Raw genomic sequence first — 22,137 nt, 5'->3', positions numbered from 1 at the left:
TTTACAATACATAAATAAAAGGTGGCCATGACAAATATGAAAAAATTAAATTTATAGATATGGGATACATTTAAATATAACACAATTATGAATGTTCTGAAAATGTTTAATGGTGTGATCTTGTAAGGAGCTGAGCACCCTACAATTCCCATTTAAATGTATGTAAATACAAGAAAAGTCTAGCAAAATAATTAAGAATTCCTAGAATAATTGTATGAGATGGATTGTAGGACAACAAATATTTGGGTTTTTTGTTGTTGTTACTTTTTTATGACTTACCATTTGTCAAACGGTCAAACAAGAAAATGTCAAAATCCCACATTCCCACTTTGGATAGCATGTGCTGAAAATGCAAACATGAAAAGCAAAATGACTTATGTCAGACTGTGAAGCTGAGGCAGGAAAAATGTGAAAAATCAAAGAAAACATTTTGCCATTTTGCACAGGTCCATTGCTGTACAACTTTTTGCAGCCTTCCTTTATTGCCCCAAATTAGCTCTGAATTTTTCAAAGTGACTCATTTTGATGGGGCTGGACTCGCTCCTGTGGCACCTCCTGCTGGTCATCCAGGGACTTAGCATTTCCAGCCTCTGCACCACCCTCTGCAGGCCAGTGTCCTGCTTGCCGCTGGGTTCCGAGTCCCTTCCAGACCCCAGTGCCCCTTTCAAGCTGGGGTGCTGCCCCCTAGCAGTACCCCCACAGATCTGGGTCTCCCCCCACCAGGGGACCTCCAACCTCTATCCCCACCTCACATCAGTCTTTGGCTACTGCCAGTCACCATCTAGCGCCTACTTCCTGGGGCAGACTGCAGTATAATTGCCACTCATCATCAGCAAGGAGGGTCTGGACCTGCTACTTCTGCACCCCCAGTACCCTTTTCCTAGGCCTTCATCAAGGTCTGCAGCCTGGGGGTTTCTCAGGCCAGAGCTCCCCAGCTCCGCTCCGCTCCGCTCCGCTCCACTGATCGATACCCTGCTCAGCTCCAGCAGTCAGGCCCCTCCCTCTCAACATCTAGAGAGAGGCTCTTTCCTCCTGGCCCACAGCCCTCTTATAAAGGCCAGCTAGGGCGTGACCACAGCTGTGGCTGTTTCCCCAGTCAGCAGAGGCTTGCTGCTTTCTCTAGCAGCAGCCCTCTCCCAGCCTCAGCCCTCTCTCAGGGCTGATTTCAAGCCCTTCAGGGCAGAAGCTGATGACCACCCTGCTATACTCATACAATGTGAGTTCTCCTGAGGACTTGATTCTTGCATTTTGTCTTAGTTCCTTAGAAGAGATATGCCCTCTTAAAAATTTAGCTGTACTATCCAGACAAGCAAACACAGGAATAACCTTTAATATCATGCTGTATGCAGTCTCGGAGAGGAGTCCAGCAGTACCACCCACCATGTACAGCTTTACACACTTGAGTAGGTGCATTCAGGTTTTTGAACCTGGATCAGCTGCATGACCTAATATGAAAATTCTATGTTGTCATGCTATTCCTGCAGCACCTAACACTATCCAGATTCCCAAGTGGGGGCCACAATTTGTGACCCTTTCTTGCACTGAGCAACGCTTACTCATGTGAGTAATCTTAATGACATCAATAGGACCAATCATTTGGGTAAATGCTAATCAGTGTGAGTAAGGGTTGAAGAATCAGGTAATTGTATTTTGCATACTAGGAGTTCTCTTTTCAAGTAGCATTCTTCACTTTCTAGCCTAAACTGTCCTGTAGTGTTACTGTGAACTGTTAAATAATTGTTGCAGAGGTGGCTGCATTTCCTTGGTGGATGAAATTAATCCTATATATAGTTTTATATCCGCTTACATTTGTAACTCACTTAGGGATCCTTCAGGCATACAAATATATGTTCATCACTTAACAATTCCAGATTGTAATTTGGGCTGGCTAAGTTTGAACTTTGGCATCCGGTCTAAACATTTCCTTGTCACTCTGATGCTCATTCCTTAATGCTATGAGCATAAAACCCATGGGAAAGTGTAGTACATTTGTTGGGGGGTGAAATTAGAGTGGGTAATTTTAGCCAGTTCATCCACCCATTTGTTTTTCAGAAAAGCAAGTTATAAAATGATGTTCTTCAACAAGATATTTTCAAGGATTGGGGATTTGGAGATGTCTCTTACCCTTGCTTGTCCAAGGTAGTCTTCATCCAGTAAGTACAGAGAGGCTTGTGGTACAATTCCACGCAACAGCCTGGATGCATGGAAATATCTCTGAAAGCTTAACAGTCTTTTCACCTTTTTCTTGGTGCCAATTTCCCCTGAGTGTGTTGTATCTGTGGAAAGTAATTAGTACAAAAACCATCATGCTGGAGCTCAAGGACAACTTTCCCTACTGTTTAAAAAAAAAACATTGAAAATTTCATAATTTTGTAAGTCTTCTCTGAAACTCGCAAGAAACCACAATACTCTTAATGCTGCATTCTTTGCTGTTCAGATTCAGGAATAAAATCTGTCTCTTAGGAGTGTGTGTGCACAAGTTATACTTTAGCTTTAGAAGTCACGGTGTATAGGTGTATTACAGAGATGAATTATGGTGCAATGGTTAAGCTACTAGCTTAGAAGACCTGAGTTCAAGGCCCTGCTCTATCATAGGCTTCCTGTATGACCTTTAGCAAGTCACTTAGTCTCTCTGTGCCTCAGTTCCCTACCCCATAGAGGTGTTGCGAGAATAAGCACATTAAAGAATAGGAGTACTGTTCAGATACAACAATAAGGGGGCTCACATAAATACCCCATGTGAATAGTAATGTGTCCTACTGGCAAAACTTGTGTAAGGATTAAGAGAAATACTTAAATTTGACTTTCACTGCTCTTTTGGAAGGTGAATAAGTCCAAACTAAGTACATATGAGAGGGATTTGCTGTGCTGAAGTTGAAATAATCCTCAGTAAGGATCTTCTGAGGTTTCAACTTTCTGAATGATGCCTTATGGTGTTTAATGGAGAGGCTAACATGCACTTGTTTTACCAGTTTAGGTCAGACGGGATTTAGACTGTAAGCTCTTCAGGGCAGGGACTGACTTTTTGTTCTGTGTTTGTACAGCGCTTAGCACAGCAGTCCATGGTCCATGACTGGGGCTCCTAGGTGTGATGATAATGCAAATACACAACAAATACATAAATATAGCAACAAGCTCTTTTGAAGTAAGGACTTTTTTTCCACCTGCTGATATACTTCACTGATGTACAACAAGTGACAGGTCCAGGAGTCACTTTGGGATTCCTGTTTGCTAGTAAAAGGCTGTACACATCCAGGAGATAAAATAGTTGGTTATTCCAGTTCTAAGTATTCTTTGCTCATATTACTTAACAGTTATATTGGGACAATATTATTATACACTGAAAGACCCACAAAAAGCTTTTTTAGGTCCAGGGTTATTTGACGTAGAATTGTCATCTTTGGGTAGGTTAAATCTTTTCATTATATGAGTTGCATTGTCCTGGAATAATTGTACCAGCACTGTTAGTGCCATGTTCTTTAGATAGATGGATAGTTCCAAAACAGATAAGGCACGCAATCAACAAAAACCTGACCAACTTTTTTGATGCTGCAAGGTAAACTTCAGGAAATCAGACAAAATGAAACTCCCAGCTTTTGTTAATCATTCATGCTTCTATATCCCTTTGGATTACAATGAAAATATACTTTGCATTCTGAATTTGGAAATGTGACAATCAGACCCTCTGGTCTACTCGATCTCTTTCCGAACAGAACTGAAGCCAGTATGTGTTGAACTCAGAAGTTAAAAGATCTAGATATTAAGTTTCTAAATGAACTTTTCTGGCTGTAGCATGTTTGTAGTTCTCTTTCCCCCACATTTGTTGGGAAACCTTGTGCACCCAATTTGGGATCTAATGTTGGATCAATCTAATACTGACTGACACTGTTTTCTTCAATGAGAGAGACAAAGTGGGTGAGATAATATCTTTTATTGGACCAGCTTCTATTGGTGAAAGAGCCAGGCTTTTGAACTAAAGAAGAGCTCTGTGGAGTTCAAGAGCATGTCTTTTTCATCAACAGAAATTGGTCCAGTAAAAGATATTAACTCATCCACCTTGTCTCTCTCAGATCCTGCGACCAACACAGCTGCAACAACACTGTCCTCTTTAATGACATCTTCCTTGGATTTTATGTAATGTTGTGTGTGGTTTTAAAAAAAAATAAATTCTTCTCTTTCCCATGTGGGTAGTGAATGAGTGTGTATAGTGCTCTTAGATGGTAAACAGTAAGTGAACCAGAGCCATTAGACTCTATGCCATCCCCATGGTAAGATGAGTTGCCCTGGAGTGTCCATTGTGAATCATCATCAGAATTCAGTTCTCATGGTCTGGAACAAGATTGCATGCTCTTCATTATATGCACCCGGAAATTGGCGCTTATAAAAGTTCAGCACGGCTTCTTAATGAGTTTCCAAGTTGTGATGTTTATTTTTTTGTGTGCAGCCTCTGCAATACAATCTGCTGGAGATCACTGTGATAATAAATTATCAGAAAACACAAAACTTCACTAGCAGCCTAAACCCACCTAAGGATACATTTTCAGTGCACAAAATCTAGTGCATGACCCATTTTGAAAAAAAAAAACAAAACGGTAAAATTGGCTGCCTACTCTGTCATATTGTTTGGTGTTTCCCCATACCCAATCCCTGTGCAGTGATGCTAAGAAGTTAAATTTAGAATAAAAAAAAAAACAGAACTGATGCCAGGGAACATTTAAAAGGGAACATACTTTATTCAAGTTGTACAGTAGTCATATGCTCTCTTTAGTGAATACCAGAATGATTTTGCTTCCCTAGAATTTCCTATATGGATGAATTTGACAAGGAAAATGAAATTGTTTTCATAAGGAAGAGACTTAGTTTGGCATTTATTTTACCCTAGTATTGTTAGGAGTAACAGCTAAGTTTACTATTAGAGAAATTAAAGTTGTTTAATTTGTGTATTTAACAGCACTTCATGTGTAGTCAGTTTCAATGTTCCCTCTGTAGTCACTGTAAGTTGAGAGGCCAAAGGAAAATATAGGGCAGTGGTTAGAGGCAGGTGGGGGTAAGCATGTTTTTTTTTTTTTTTAAAAGATGGGGTTTACAGGGGATTGGCTGAAAATGGAGAGTTCTTTTTAGGGCATGCCTATCATTATTTGAGATGAGCAATTCCACTGTACATCACTGAATTTGTTATGTAGAGAAGATTTTAGAAAACATGCATGTGGTGAGGGCATCTCTTGCCATTTTGTGCTATCTGTGCTGAGCATTGGTTCTTCTGTGAAATTTGACCTTTTCATGCTTATGAATATTAAAAATATGTATCTAAAACACTTTCCTGGCACTTTTTAGAGAGGTCTTTATAATATTCTAAAATTAGTATCTAAAGTCTGTATTGGCACTGCGAAGAAACAGACACATTTCACAGGTTTGTGTTGGCTTAAATGTCAGGAATGGTGTTAAAAATTTACATTTTGGGAGTTTTCTGGGTGGAGTTTCCTCCTCATGTGATCCAATAGCCACCAAACCTCAGGGCTACTGAAGGGCACAAAATGAGCAAACAAAGATAATATATATTTTGCTGAGGACATTGAGTATGAGTTACAGAATCCCTAAGTCACACCATTCCATTGCACAGGAGATTGTTCTAGTAGAGAGAAGTAGATATGGAGAGTGTGTGTGTCTAGCTGCATCACAGCAGCAACGGATTTGATTTGAGGGAGTACATTATTCCTTGGATTGGCAGTAGAAACTGAGGCTATGTCTACAACATAGGTAATTATAGCACACAAAAAACACTAGACTGGAGCAGTGTGAATCATGAAATGTTTTCTTAATACCCAGGACAATTTCATTCAAATTCACTGTCACTTGTGAGCCATATTATGGCATGTGTAGAACATTCATGGCTTTCAATAGGAGTTTCAAGAAAACACTGGGGGCAGTTTGCATCCCTTAGACAGCGCTTGCCTTTCTGCTCCAGAACTATATTCTATCACAGTGAATTTTGGGAAAATTTATCCACAATAACCCATGAATCCCATCTGAAGGTATTTGCATTCTAATAAGGGGGAATCTGTAATATTCGTAATGTGTGCTAGGAGCTGAATTTTCAAAAGTGGGTTCTTAACATGAAGTCCAAGACCTACATTTGGATGCTCGCATATAGGCATGAGCTGAGTATCCAAGATTTGAACATTCTTGTAAAGGGCTTACATTTTGGGCTCCTTGCTTTATCTGTAATGTCAGTGGCATTTTCTCTTTCTCCCCTCTTCACTTCTAAGCCAAAAAGAAATCTAATGAAACTGAGGGACAAAATGATGCTTAAATAACACAACGAGCTTGATTTTAAAACAGCAAAAGTGAAGGAGTTTAGATTTAAGGCAAAAATTCTGTCTTCAACTCACCAATAGTGCAAATAACTATGACCTGTCTTATGTGCCCCAATAACCAGACTGAGTTAAGGATGATGGTTTTACATTAGTTAATGAAGGTTATACGGAATATACATTTTTTTGTTTTCATTTGGGTGCAAGGACTTGGAATAGATCACAGGAGGATTTTGAAACACAATGGGCTATTGATACCTGCTTGTACTTAGAATAAAATGAGTTATGATACACAGAGAACTCAGTTCATAAGGTATCTACGCAGGTTTCTTTTCTCTGCAACCATAGGACTATGGGCATTTGTCTGTAGAATGAGCAGCTGATTTGAAAAAAAGAAAAATATTGACATTATGTGGCTGCAAAGGGACATGTAGGAGAGGATTTGACAAGTATGTGCAGGTTTGAAATGAAACTGAAATATGGGCAGGAATGTCTTTTTATACTTATAAAATATCACCTGGGACTTTGTTATGCTCTTGATTTAATAATTCTAGCACCTTATGGATATTTTTATGCTTATCCACAAAAGCAGCACATGTATGACTCTAAGGGGTGCACATCCACACTGTATTGAAGTTTTGCCCGGCACATTAGGTGAGGAATCCTTTTGCTGCAGATGGAGCACAATTATTGTGTAAACACACACATTCACTCCCTATGAAGCTGCAACATTTACCCTGGTTCTTCAGCTCCAAAAACACAGGCTACTTATGCTAAAGGAGATTTCCGTTAGCTGACAGTGCTAGTAGGTCCTTTATCCATTCTGTTTGGCAGCTGTTAGAGGGCAACATCATACATAAATACAGTACATACAAAGCCAATACCTGACTGTAGGATACTGGTTGACACTTGAATACTGCATGTGCCCCTCAGGAGGTTAATAAGCCATGAGGAACTGCTTGTATCCTTCTCTCTCAAAACAAAGTGCCACTGGCAACACAGAGGAGAAGGGAGTAACACGCATCAGCTCTCCCCGTACGTGGCCTATCACTCCCTCCGAAAACTGTTATCTCAATTAAATGAGATTTCCTGAATTGGGAGCTCCTTACCTACCATCTTTCTCTGTTTTGCAGTGCTGAGGTAGCATATGGGCGTGTGCACTAAGTGTATAAAGGCAATATGGAGGTGGTATTAACAAAGGGAAGAGGCAGTGCAAGTTAACACCAAAAAATGATTGTGTAAATCAATATTACACAAAGACAAATTAACCTCCACACCAGACATTGACTTTTCTACAGTCTTAGTACCATTTTTTTAAATGAACAGATTTTGTTTATGCATTCAAACCACCTCTGAGTTTTCTTTGGTGATATCTTCTTTCTGGCTTGCACAGCACTTGAGTGTATAATGAGGAGAGATTATTTGCCTCCTTTCCTGGAGGGAAAGTGGGTTTGTTAATTTTCAAATAACTAATTGACTCAGAAACAATGTTCTACTCATTTTCCTCAAGGATGCTCTAGGAAAGTGCCTAACATCTATAAATCAGGTCTACTAAACACACCTTTGACTCATATACAGCTTTTATCCCTGGTTTCTTGCAGCATGCCCTTGGCCATGTTATGCTTATCCTCTGTTATGCAAATCAGGGCCTGCAAAAGCAGGGAAAGAGGAGTTGGTGGAATAGAGAAAATGGTTGCAGGAGGCATTTCTGGAGGCATGGCAGGAGGGAGAGAGGTGATAGCTGGTGAACTAAGGAGACACTTTATCCCTATAGATTCTGGAGGTAACATCCTGCAGTGGTGGCCCCTGTGACAACTGATTGAAGTGCATTTGAGTGTGGACTCCAGGTGCGTTTAATTGGCTAAGGGGGAACAATCAGTATTTACTCCAGTTAATTTCTCCAGCATCGATAAAGCCTCTGTCAATTCATACCAAACGTTTAGCTTAGATTTACATCACCCTTACTACAGTCTTGTCTTTGTTTAGTGTACTGTGCCAAAATTCTCACCTTCCAAAGTTCTCCCATAGTATAAACAGGAGCATACGTGGAAGTGCTAACAGTAGATAAATTGCTGTGTATTCTTATTACCTGTGTCCAAGGGTGCAGCATGGATTTTTCACACTACTTAAAAGACACCTGTAGTTTTTTAAGGATAAGTGAACAGGCTCAGTTAAAATAAGATGTAATCCAAAACTTGATTTTAAACCTATTGCAAGCTTTTGAGAAAGTGTTCTGTCTGTCTTTTTCTTGTACCTCTGCACTTCCTGGTTCAAGATCAGAGTAGAATTATCAAAGTTCTGAAGAAAGGCTGCTCTCCTGGAATTTCTGGCGTGACAGAAATCAGGAAGCTTCAGAAAACATTTTAAGACAACTTGTTACTTGCAAAGTTTCCACTCCAGCTTGGCAGACCTCAGAACATTCAGATAAACATCCCAATTGGACCTCTGACCCTTTTAAGGTCTGTCTGTTGCTATTTTGGAAAACACATAATTGAGGTTTGGTTTAAAAATAATCAGATTGATTTTCATTCTAAATATGGTTGAAACCTTGCCCTGGTGCTGATAACAATGTTACCAGTTTGATCAGAGTGATATTTTATAAGTTAAGAAAATTGCTGATATTACCTGCCATGAATATACTATGATCATAAAAATTAAATATTAGACAGGAGAACACTACACACTGCAGCAGAACACATTAAATAAGTGCTGTATTGGTATCTTGTAGATTTCAATATCTTTGGAAATCCACATGAGACTTTCCTGCCTTTTGCATTTAATTCAGAATCCAGAGCTACCAGTAATAAACTCTTTGCTTTCAACTATATACTATACCAAAACATTTCTCATTAACAATTATAAAAGTCTTTTGGGGGAGAACATCCCCAGATCCTTTTTGAAATGCTTGACATGTTAACTATGTACAGGCGCCCTCCAACTTACGGAATCATTCCGTTCCGGAAAGCCTTGCGTAACTTGAATTCTGAGTAAGTCGGAAATGTATACCTGTATATTACGCAAAAATTTCAAAAATCCTATTTCTGGCTTACGGAACTTTTTCTGTAAGTGCGAATTTGCGTAAGTTGGGTCTTGCGTAACCCTGGGAGCATCTGTACTGTCTTTCTGGAGATTCTCTAAAACAGTGGTATAGCATAATAGTCTTTGGGGCAGAGACTCTCATTTGTGACATCTTTTGTAGTCTGCCTAGCAAAATGGGGCCACCTGGTTGTGACTATGTCAATATGTTAAATAACATTCAAAATATTATATTACCATAGTTGAGTTACAACTGATGAAATAATTACCAGCAAATAATTTAGTCAATGCATTTGGCCCCCTCTTTGGATTGTTGAATGTTCATGCACAGGTCACATTGTCCTGAAACTCACTTGTTGAGTAAATTTGAACCAATCTTTTTGTTTTTTCTCTCTGGATTGATTGTGAACAGATCACTGTCTGGGGTGGGCAAATACGGCCTGCGGGCCATTTTAAGCTGGCCCTCAAGCTCCTGCTGGTGAGTGGGGTCTAGGGCTTGCCAGTGCTTCAGCCAGGGAGCAGGGTTGGGGGCCGCTCCACACAGCTCCTGGAAGCCACAACATGGCCCCGCTCCAGCTCCTACCTGCTCCAATGGCCCAGCTCCTATGGCGCCCTCTGGCGCGCCAATGGGAGCTGCGGGGGCAGTGCCTGTGGATGGGGCAGCATGCAGAACCGCCTGGCTGCACCTCTGTGTAGGAGCCGGAGAAGGGACATGCTGCTGCTTCCGGGAGTCACTTGAGGTAAACACTGCCCAGAGCCTGCAGCGCTGAGCCTCTCCCCACACCCCAACCCCCTGCCCGAGCCCTGATCCCCCTCCCACCTTCTGAACCCCTCGATCCCAGCCTGGAGCACCCTCCTGCACCCCAAACCCCTCATCTCCAGCCCCACCCCAGAGCCCACACCCCCAGCCAGAGCCCTCACCACCCCCTGAACCCCACTCCTCCACCCCAGCTTGGAGCTCCCTCCTGCACCCATAACTCCTCATTTCTGGCCCCACCGTGGAGCCTGCACCCCCAAACAGAGCCCTCACCCCTTCCCACACCCCAACCCCAATTTTGTGAGCATTGATGGCCCGCCATACAATTTCTATTCCCAGATGTTTGCCCACCCCTGGTCTATGCTCAAAGTTTGAGGGGTGCTTATTAGTTGTGATTGGCCATGTAAGTCACATCCGTTTTTTCTGTTCTTTGATTGGATGAGCATAACTCCTACAATCTAGAGGAGGACATGAAGAAATCATCAGGGCTCTGAACCTGTCAGAGAGAGGTAGATGATGAGCAGATCTGCTGAATTTTAGAAAATCTGAAATATTTTCCTTTTTGGGCCATACAGGACATGATGCCCTTGATATCAGTCTTTGAAAAATTAGGGTACTGCACCTTTATTGGCTGGATGCAGAGTTTAACTTATATTTTTTTAATTATAGCACACAAAGCAACTGCTTGTGAACATAGGGTACTACCTGCAAAGGAGATGCTCATCTCCTTGTCTGGCTAATTTAATTGCTACTGTGCCAATGTTTTTGTGACAGGTTTTGGAATGCTGTCCCCTTATTGTGCCAAGTGGTGTCTCCTCCCAGATACATCATCTCATGTTAGGTGACAGTGGCTTGAAACAGCTCAACTTCCAACTCATCATGTTCCCATGCAATCCTTGACACTCCTGAAAAACACTAACTATACTGGACTTCCCCCAAAATATATTTTCTCTGGGATATCTGAAATGGGATCACAGAACTGAAGAATAGCAATGGAGGTTTTAAAAGAATCCAAAGTCCTGCAGAAGAGTGGGTTGCAAATACATGTTGAAGGAAAGAAATGTATGAAGTCACAGAAATCCAAGAGGGAGTAGATTAAATCCAAATTTAAGGCAAAACTAGGTTTGTTTCTCTTGATGCTTTTCAGCCGTCATGGGGAACTTGACTTGGCTAGTTATTAAAGCCCTCTTCAGGCAAACAGTAGGTGTGAGGTCTTTGATTCAGTTGCCTGTATGTTATTTGGAGAGGGTGTTATGCGTGCTGTAACATGCATTTTCAACCAGTGTTGTATTTTTTTCATATGAAATCTTCACTTCACTGCTTCAGTCTTGTCTGTAGGATAGGATACTCAGGATCTTTATTTTAAAGCTGCAAGTTAATATGATCTACAGCTGATTGCAACTTGTGTGACAGGAAATGGTTTTCCCCTTCCCCCTTTGAGGAAAAATCCACATACCCTGTAATAACAGCTAACACAGCTTTCATTTATCATGTTAATGATCCCTTCTCCCGGTTCTTTAAGTAATTAGGAAAGTGTCCTCAATGTTATCATCAAAACACCCTTTCCCTTCTTTATCAAGTAACAGAAGGTCAGGTGACAAAACAAACAATTCCTCATTTGGAAACTCCTGTATTAAAAGGACACTATCGGGTGACATAAACCCAGGATTTATGTTAAAAAAAAAATTACAACTCTATATAGTGGTATAAACATTTGCATGGATTTTTTTAAAAATTGCAGCAAAAACAGTCCGTGTTTAGTTTTAAACATTCCCCTGCAATGTTCATAAAACAAATTGCAGCTTTTTACTAGTGCATGAAAATATATAAACGCTCTCTGGCTTTCATTTTCTAAGCTTAAGGAAGTGCAAAAACTAAACAAACAGCATAAATGACAGTAAGCGGAATTTACTTTTCAATCCACATCCACCTTGTCATTAATAATGTAGGGAAGAACATTTTTTTAATAGGATTGTTCTTAAAACTTGTCTGTTCCTTTAAAGAGAGTGGAGAGAGAAACACACAGATATTCTGTGCTTAGAGTGGAGCTTTAGTAGAAAACAGAACTGTCCGTGCTGAGACAACATTACAGAATCCTAATTCCCCTTTCATGAATAGGAGGCTCAAAGCAAGTCCATAGATGAATTTTAGGTTTTGGGGTTATTCTTGCTATCCACAGCAGGGAGGGGCCAAACCAATTTGGAAGCTAAGTGTCATTTCCAGTTGGAGGTATCTCTGTGCTGGGGCATAAGGTAAGTATTTTGTAGTGATATGGTGAAACTCAAAAGTTTGGCTCTTTTGTTTTAATAAGCATTCAGAGTGTTGGATGCTTATCTGAACCTCTTTAATCTGGGTAGTCCAATAAGTCCTTGAAACTTCTTCACAAGACTTTTAGCACTTCCTAGTTTCATCTGGGACAGAAATACCATGAGACTGGCCTCTCTTATGGAATTTCAGCACTTCCATTTCTTGTCCCAGCCAAAGGCAACAAAATAAAAAGTTAACCAAACTTTTTTAAACCTCAAAAATTTTGGGTTCAGATCACGTAGATCTGAACGTAGAGGTTTGGGTGAAGATTGTGATTCGATTTTATTTTTTCTGGAGATGGGCCCTAACCAAAAGCCTTGGAATTGTTCAAAATCCAAACCTGGGGCTGTATCTGAATTTTGCAAATTCTTTTTATTGTGGGACAAACTAAAATTACAGATTCAAACATCTCCAAATGTTGGGTGTTTGAGATCTAGATCCAGAGTTTGTCCATAGGAGTCCATATCTTATTTTACCAAACCTGATACTTTGCATTTCTAGATCACCTTTCATATAAGAATCTAAAAGTACTTTGGAAATATTCATTAAGCCTTAAATATTGACTGCAAGGTAGGTAAAGTAAACCTCGTCAAATGCCTCAAAGGCATCATTTTACATAGAGGCAAACTGAGCTACAGAAAGAAAAAGAGTCTTTGTGGCACCTTAGGGTATGTCTACACTACGAAATCAGGTCGAATTTATAGAAGTCGGTTTTTTAGAAATCGGTTTTATATATTCGAGTGTGTGTGTCCCCACGGAAAATGCTCTAAGTGCATTAAGTGCATTAACTCGGCGGAGTGCTTCCACAGTACCGAGGCTAGCGTCAACTTCCAGAGTGTTGCACTGTGGGTAGCTATCCCAGAGTTCCCACAGTCTCCGCTGCCCACTGGAATTCTGGGTTGAGATCCCAGTGCCTGATGGGGCTAAAACATTGTCGCGGGTGGTTCTGGGTACATATCGTCAGGCCCCCGTTCCCTTCCTCCCTCTGTGAAAGCAAGGGCAGACAATCGTTTCGCGCCTTTTTTCCTGAATTACCTGTGCAGACGCCATACCACGGCAAGCATGGAGCCCGCTCAGGTAACCGTCACCCTATGTCTCCTGGGTGCTGGCAGACGTGGTACTGCATTGCTACACAGTAGCAGCAACCCATTGCCTTGTGGCAGCAGACGGTACAGTACGACTGGTAGCCGTCCTTGTCATGTCCGAGGTGCTCCTGGCCACGTCGGCCAGGAGTGCCTGGGCAGACATGGGCGCAGGGACTAAATTTGGAGTGACTCGACCAGGTCATTCTCTTTAGTCCTGCAGTCAGTCCTATTGAACCGTCTTATGGTGAGCAGGCAGGTGATACGGATTGCTAGTAGTCCTATTGCATCATCTTCTGCTGGGCAGCCATGAGATGTGGATGGCATGCAGTCCTTCTGCACCGTCTGCTGCCAGCCAAAGATGTAAAAGATAGATGGAGTGGATCAAAACAAGAAATAGACCAGATTTGTTTTGTACTCATTTGCTTCTCCCCCGTCCCCTGTCTAGGGGACTCATTCCTCTAGGTCACGCTGCAGTCACTCTCAGAGAAGGTGCAGCAAGGTAAATCTAGCCATGTATCAATCAGAGGCCAGACTAACCTCATTGTTCCAATAAGAACAATAACTTAGGTGCACTATTTCTTATTGGAACCCTCCGTGAAGTCCTGCCTGAAATACTCCTTGACGTAAAGCCACCCCCTTTGTTGATTTTAGCTCCCTGAAGCCAACCCTGTAAGCCATGTCGTCGGTCGCCCCTCCCTCCGTCAGAGCAACGGCAGACAATCGTTCCGCGCCTTTTTTCTGTGTGGACGCCATACCAAGGCAAGCATGGAGGCCGCTCAGCTCACTTTGGCAATTAGGAGCACATTAAACACCACACGCATTATCCAGCAGTATATGCAGCACCAGAACCTGGCAAAGCGATACCGGGCGAGGAGGCGACGTCAGCGCGGTCACGTGAGTGATCAGGACATGGACACTGATTTCTCTGAAAGCATGGGCCTGCCAATGCATGCATCATGGTGCTAATGGGGCAGGTTCATGCTGTGGTACGCCGATTCTGGGCTCGGGAAACAAGCACAGACTGGTGGGACCGCATAGTGTTGCAGGTCTGGGACGATTCCCAGTGGCTGCGAAACTTTCGCATGCATAAGGGCACTTTCATGGAACTTTGTGACTTGCTTTCCCCTGCCCTGAAGCGCATGAATACCAACATGAGAGCAGCCCTCACAGTTGAGAAGCGAGTGGTGATAGCCCTGTGGAAGCTTGCAACGCCAGACAGCGACCGGTCAGTTGGGAATCAATTTGGAGTGGGCAAATCTACTGTTGGAGCTGCTGTAACGCAAGTAGCCCACGCAATCAAAGATCTGCTGATATCAAGGGTAATGACCCTGGGAAATGTGCAGGTCATAGTGGATAGCTTTGCTGCAATGGGATTCCCTAACTGTGGTGGGGCTATAGACGGAACCCATATCCCTATCTTGGCACCGGAGCACCAAGCCGGCGAGTACATAAACCGCAAGGGGTACTTTTCAATAGTGCTGCAAGCTCTGGTGGATCACAAGGGACGTTTCAGCAACATCAACGTGGGATGGCCGGGAAAGGTACATGACGCTCGCATCTTCAGGAACTCTGGTCTGTTTCAAAAGCTGCAGGAAGGGACTTTATTCCCAGACCAGAAAATAACTGTTGGGGATGTTGAAATGCCTATATGTATCCTTGGGGACCCAGCCTACCCCTTAATGCCATGGCTCATGAAGCCGTACACAGGCAGCCTGGACAGTAGTCAGGAGCTGTTCAACTACAGGCTGAGCAAGTGCAGAATGGTGGTAGAATGTGCATTTGGACGTTTAAAGGCGCGCTGGCGCAGTTTACTGACTCACTTAGACCTCAGCGAAACCAATATTCGCACCGTTATTACTGCTTGCTGTGTGCTCCACAATATCTGTCAGAGTAAGGGGGAGACGTTTATGGCAGGGTGGGAGGTTGAGACAAATCGCCTGGCTGCTGGTTACGCGCAGCCAGACACCAGGGCAGTTAGAAGAGCACAGGAGGGCGCGGTACGCATCAGAGAAGCTTTGAAAACTAGTTTCATGACTGGCCAGGCTACGGTGTGAAAGTTCTCTTTGTTTCTCCTTGATGAAATCCCCCACCCCTTGGTTCACTCTACTTCCCTGTAAGCTAACCACCCTTCCCTCATCCCTTTAATCATTGCTTGCAGAGGCAAAAAAGTCATTGTTGCTTCACATTCATGTATTCTTTATTCATTCATCACACAAATAGGGGGATGAATAACAAGATAGCCCAGGAGGGGTGGTGGAGGAGGGAAGGAAAATGCCACACAGCACTTTAAGCACAGCACTTTAAAAGTTTACAACTTTAAAATTTATTGAATGCCAGCCTTCTTTTTTTTGGGCAATCCTCTGTGGCGGAGTGGCTGGTTGGCCGGTGGCCCCCCCACCGCATTCTTGGGCGTCTGTGTGTGGAGGCTATGGAACTTGGGGAGGAGGGCAGTTGGTTACACAGGGGCTGTAGTGGCAGTCTGTGCTCCAGCTGCCTTTGCTGCAGCTCAACCATACACTGGAGCATACTGGTTTGGTCCTCCAGCAGCCTCAGCATTGAATCCTGCCTCCTCTCATCACGCTGCCGCCGCATTTGAGCTTCAGCCCTGTCTTCAGCCTGCCACTTACTCTCTTCAGCCCGCCACCTCTCCTCCCAGTCATTTTGTGCTTTTCTGCACTCTGACATTATTTGCCTCCACGCATTCGTCTGTGCTCTCAGTGTGGCAGGACAGCATGAGCTCAGAGAACATTTCATCACGAGTGCGTTTTTTTTTCTTTCTAATCTTCACTAGCCTCTGGGAAGGAGAAGATCCTGTGATCATTGAAACACATGCAGCTGGTGGAGAAAAAAAAAGGGACAGCGGTATTTAAAAAGACACATTTTATAAAACAGTGGCTACACTCTTTCAGCAAGTAAACCTTGCTGTTAACATTACATACATAGCACATGTGCTTTCGTTACAAGGTCGCATTTTGCCTCCCCCTACTGCGTGGCTACCCTCTCAACCCTCCCCCCTCCCCATGGCTAACAGCTGGGAACATTTCTGTTCAGCCACAGGTAAACAGCCCAGCAGGAACGGGCTCCTCTGAGTGTCCCCTGAAGAAAAGCACCCTATTTCAACCAGGTGACCATGAATGATATCTCAATCTCCTGAGGATAACACAGAGAGATAAAGAACGGATGTTTGAATGCCAGCAAACATACACTGCAATGCTTTGTTGTACAATGATTCCCAAGTACGTGTTACTGGCCTGGAGTGGTAAAGTGTCCTACCATGGAGGATGCAATAAGGCTGCCCTCCCCAGAAACCTTTTGCAAAGGCTTTGGGAGTACATCCAGGAGAGCCGCGAATGCCAGGGCAAAGTAATCCTTTCACATGCTTGCTTTTAAACCATGTATAGTATTTTAAAAGGTACACTCACCGGAGGTCCCTTCTCCGCCTGCTGGGTCCAGAAAGCAGCCTTGGGTGGGTTCGGGGGGTACTGGCTCCAGGTACAGGGTGAGAAACAGTTCCTGGCTGTCGGGAAAACTGGTTTCTCCGCTTGCTTGCTGTGAGCTATCTATAACCTCCTCCTCATCATCATCTTCTTCTTCGTCCCCAAAACCTGCTTCCGTGTTGCCTCCATCTCCATTGAAGGAGTCAAACAACACGGCTGGGGTAGTGGTGGCTGAACCCCCTAAAATGGCATGCAGCTCATCATAGAAGCGGCATGTTTGGGGCTCTGACCCGGAGTGGCCGTTCGCCTCTCTGGTTTTCTGGTAGGCTTGCCTCAGCTCCTTAAGTTTCACATGGCACTGCTTCGGGTCCCTGTTATGGCCTCTGTCCTTCATGCTCTGGGAGATTTTCACAAATGTTTTGGCATTTCGAAAACTGGAACGGAGTTCTGATAGCACGGATTCCTCTCCCCATACAGCGATCAGATCCCGTACCTCCCGTTCAGTCCATGCTGGAGCTCTTTTGCGATTCTGGGACTCCATCATAGTCACCTCTGCTGATGAGCTCTGCATGGTCACCTGCAGCTTGCCACTCTAGCCAGACAGGAAATGAGATTAAAAAGTACGCGGTTCTTTTCCTGTCTACCTGGCCAGTGCATCTGAGTTGAGAATGCTGTCCAGAGCGGTCACAATGGAGCACTCTGGGATAGCTCCCGGAGGCCAATACCGTCAAATTGTGTCCACAGTACCCCAAATTCGACCCGGCAAGGCCGATTTAAGCGCTAATCCACTTGTCAGGGGTGGAGTAAGGAAATCAATTTTAAGAGCCCTTTAAGTCGAAATAAAGGGCTTCATCGTGTGGACGGGGGCAGGTTTACATTGATTTAACGCTGCTAAATTCGACCTAAAGTCCTAGTGTAGACCAGGGCTTAGAGACAAACAAATTTATTTCAGCATAAGCTTTCGTGAGCTACAGCTCACTTAAAGTGAGCTGTAGCTCACGAAAGCTTATGCTCGTGAGCTGTAGCTCACGAAAGCTTATGCTTAAATAAATTTGTTAGTCTCGAAGGTGCCACAAGTACTCCTTTTCTTTTTGTGAATACTGACTAACATGGCTGCTACTCTGAAACCTGAGCTACAGAAAGGTTATTAGATGCCTAATGTCACACAGCATGTCAGTGTCCAAGCCAGAGAAAGAACCCAACAGCCCTGAGTATCTTTTGACGATAGTAGGTGCTCCAAGTTAGTTCTGTTCACTGATTAAGGTAAGTAAAGCCCTTCTTGTTAAATGAAACTTCCTTTGTTTGCACATTAATGTCAAGATCTCAGGTTGGTGAATACACAGCACAAAGCAGGTGCTATAATATGTGAAGCGACTCCCAGCAAGTGCTATTTAGACCTTGCAGATGCTTTCTTTCTAATCTGGCTATTTTAGCGATGCAAGGAATTTACTCTTGTTCTTAATTAATGCCATCAAGAAATGTACCATATCAGTCACCGACACAGCACATCATGGGATAATGAAACCTATTTTAATCACCACATCAGAGTCACTGGAAGGAACTGGTTCAGTGACTTACTGAGCAATTTAATCAATCAGAAAATTAAATAATTGCTGCCTTACTACTAAAGTCCTTTATTTCTGAAACCCAAACTAGGCTCCTCTAAAAGGAAAATCAGTTTAAGTTAATTTTCACTGCAGAAGTGTATAAAGCTCCAAATGCTTACAAGACACAATATTCAGATTATCTACTCTTCTGTGGCTGCTTGGCGGTAATACAGTAGCTTGTAAAAAGCAAAATGGCCTCTAATTGCCTTTGTGAAATTAGCCTGAGTTAATTTCAGATACGGGCCTAACCTGCAAAGTTCACAGAGAAACTTTCTTAAAATGTGTGGGGTTTTGGTTGGGACCTAACTCTAGCGCATTTACACATTTGATTTTGCTGTTCCACAGTATTTCAACACTGCTCCAGTCTATTCTTTTACTTCTGTGGAGTTTTTGGGAAAATTATGTTTCTACAGTTTTACTTTCAACTCCTGTCTTTCTTACTTACTCATCTAGGATGAAAAAAGAAAACAACAGTGACATTCTCTCTCTCACTCACCATTCCATTTTAGGGTATGGTTTGATTGTAATTTATTTCAAGGGGAAACTCCTTCCCCAATTCTCTTATGAACCTCCCTTAAATAGAGCCATGCAGAACTCACTGGCTTCTGTTTATATGACTTTAGCAAACCAAAATCTCTGGGTTTTGATCACAGGCCCCCAGAATAATATTCAGGTTGCCCAGGCTACTCATGCAAGGTGTTCTGGAGCATCCCTCAGTCCAGTTAGCCAGCAGGAGCAGGCAGCCTTCCTGTCTCACTAATGCAGGATGGGAAAGTGGATGGCCTGCTTTGCCTCATAGGAAACCTGAAATGAATGTGGGGACTGCAAAGCCACCAGACCCTCCTCACCCCCAATAGTGATGATATGAGAGAAAGTTGCTACTCAGTGCCACATGAAAGTCTTGGGTCGAAAATCGTTGTTGCCTACACTATTGCATAGAGATTCAGGTGGTGCCATAAGCCCTTGCAAGTTGTTGGGACCCAGTAGTTTAAGACAAGGACATATATGTAGCTATGCTAGAGCACAGGAGCACACTAGCTGATGGCATGGGATCACCTGATCAACTACTGGGTCATCATTTAGGTTAAATTTTGTCCTCCACAAATCAACTTTTAAAGCTAAAGGTCACTGGCCCAGCTACAGTTCAAGAAAAGCATAAGGCTATATACATTTGTGAGGGCAGAAATTACAAGAGGAACTGTGACGTTGTCTAATTAAAATTTAACCATGCAAATCATTATTGCTACCACTGTTATATAATTGCAACAAATCTTATACAAAGTGTAATGCGTGGCCAGAAAGGGTTAAACTGTTTGCAGGCTAACTAACCCAAAGCCCACCTTTAAAGACATGTTAGAAAGTATGTGAATAGTAATTAGGGCCATTCGATGCTAGATTGGCTAGAACTTTGAAATGCAAACCTGTATTGGTAGAAAATTAAAGGTGATACTAATTGTATGGGTTTAATTATAGTTGGTTAAATGTTCACCATGTAAACAGACAATTCCTGTCTGTCACTATAGCTGATGATTCAGAGATCAAAAGAGAATATTAACATTTAGATTAATCTTAGGTGCAATAATGTCATTGTCTATGTGTCTCTCTAAAGTTTGTGATGAACTGCTTCATGGATAAATTACCTTATGTTAATCCATGTAGTTAATTACGGGTGAAGTTTAAGAAACAGAAGGTTACATCAAAAGCCTATTGTTCACCCAGGACTGTACGGTCAAGTGGCTGCTAGAAAACTGTAAAAAGAGACCATTGGGTCCTGATCCTTTTTTATCTCAGATCTGCCTGAGGTTTCATGCAGAGGAAGCCAAAGCCATAAGGACGGAGTCCAGTTCTGACTGGACTACCCTGAAATATAAACATTGGACTATAACCTATGAACTATTGCTGAAATAACTCTTTGCAACTACAAAGGTCACCCTCTCTGCTATGAATCTGAATCTCAAGACTGTATTCATGTCTGTATGTACAGTAATCTTTTAACCAATGCTCTCTATCTTTTCTTTTTCAATAGATTTTAGTTTAGTTAATAAGAATTGGCTGTAAGCAGGTATTTGGGTAAGATCTGGAATATTCATTAACGTGGGAAGTAATGTGTCTGATCCTTTGGGATTGGTAGAACTTTTTTATATGATGAATAAGATTTTCAGTGATCCTCATCATATTTGAATTGGGTGTCTGGGTGGAAGCCTGAGGCTGGGTTATTTTAGAAGGAACTATGTTGTTGGCTTCTGGGTAACCAGTGAGGTATTATAGAGGCTGTTTTGTGCTGGCTTGGTAAATCTAAATATTGGAATATCCACCAGTGTTGGGGATTGTCTGCCCCATTCTTTGCAGTTCACCCTAGTTGAGTGACCTCAGTTGGCTCCCCTGGGACTCTGGTCACAGGAACACTAAAGCCTTACCTCTCCGCCAGCTGGGCGCACGAGAGAAAATGTGCATGCACAATCCTGGCCCCAAGTTACACACACCAAATGTCTCTCTGATATAGCGGGACAGTGGAAGAATGTTTAGACATCATCACAGACATCAGCTCACAACAGGAAGCTAACTGTAATCCAGTTGGTTTGAGTTCTACCCTATCAGATCTGTTTTCAGAATCGATGCAATTTCTTTTTCCAGCAGGATTTTACTACACCTTTAACCATACATTAACTTTGGTGCCAGAATCCAAAGAAGCCAAAAGACACAGACAGCCTTGATGCTAACCCATGCTGGCCATGATGGAAAGAAAATCCACCCAAGTGACTAATCTATAAACATAAAGGCTATATTTGAGTAATATTGTCTTATGTTAAATAGCAGTGTCCTGAAATATTTGTTTTAAGAATGTACACATCTTTTTTTAATAATAAACTTTAATTTTTCTCTCTCTCTTCTTTTGTGAGATGGGGGTGTAATATTATTTAGGGTTGCTAGATGGTGCTGTGTAGCTCGAGTCTAAGTTTTGTTTATCTGAATTTGTAGAAGTTAGATCATGGAGAAAGGATTGTGATAATGTGTCTTTCTGGTTATTGAATATATTTCTAGTAAAGTCTGTTCTGCCTTAATCTCTCACTTAGTGCAAGTATTACTTTAGATGTAGCGCTGCTGCCTATTGGTTATACCTACATAAGAAAACATTTCTTGGTGCCAAATCCTTTCAGTAGTATTAATCCTGGCACTTTATGTAGTAGTATCACAAGATTATTCTGTTTACACTGCTTGTTCTCCTTTAAGAGGAAGTTCTTTTAACCAATGTTCCCGCTGTACTTATACTATATGTTAAATACACAGGCCCCATTTAGTGAGCATGGGTGAGGCCAAAATAAAAGCTTATGTACATCCCAGGCACAGATGCGTGCACAGCGAGTGAGACAGGCTCAGTGCACTCTTCATTTGCAACATCAGTGGTCTAGTGTTGAGATTTCACCTTATTTTGGATTTAAACATTAAAAAATTATCGTCAGTCCCTTAGACTATAACAGTGAATACGTAAAAATCTGATTTTGGTTCCCTCCATATTTTCAAGACTGCTACCTTTTCCCATTCACGGAGGTCAAACAGAGATTTTTTTTTTCAGTCTAAAATAGATCTACACTACAA

General features: G+C 42.4%; 1 protein-coding gene across 7 annotated transcripts in view; it reads right to left on the bottom strand.

Moving 5' to 3' along the window:
• PDE7B (phosphodiesterase 7B) overlaps positions 1-22,137 on the bottom strand; it is a 278,426-nt gene that overhangs the window by 32,203 nt on the left and 224,086 nt on the right. For all 7 annotated transcript variants that reach the window (XM_073337392.2, XM_073337390.1, XM_073337395.2 and 4 more), the window contains 2 exons: positions 2,125-2,276; positions 280-343 (listed from right to left, as the gene is read on the bottom strand). In XM_073337392.2, the coding sequence (XP_073193493.1) occupies positions 280-343; positions 2,125-2,276 (216 nt within the window). The remainder of the gene's footprint in view (positions 1-279; positions 344-2,124; positions 2,277-22,137) is intronic.

The sequence above is a fragment of the Lepidochelys kempii genome, chromosome 3, assembly GCF_965140285.1.
Source record: "Lepidochelys kempii isolate rLepKem1 chromosome 3, rLepKem1.hap1, whole genome shotgun sequence".
Lineage (NCBI taxonomy): Eukaryota > Metazoa > Chordata > Testudines > Cheloniidae > Lepidochelys > Lepidochelys kempii.
The sequence above is the reverse complement of the archived record's forward strand: the minus strand, read 5'-3'. Positions and strand labels throughout refer to the sequence as shown.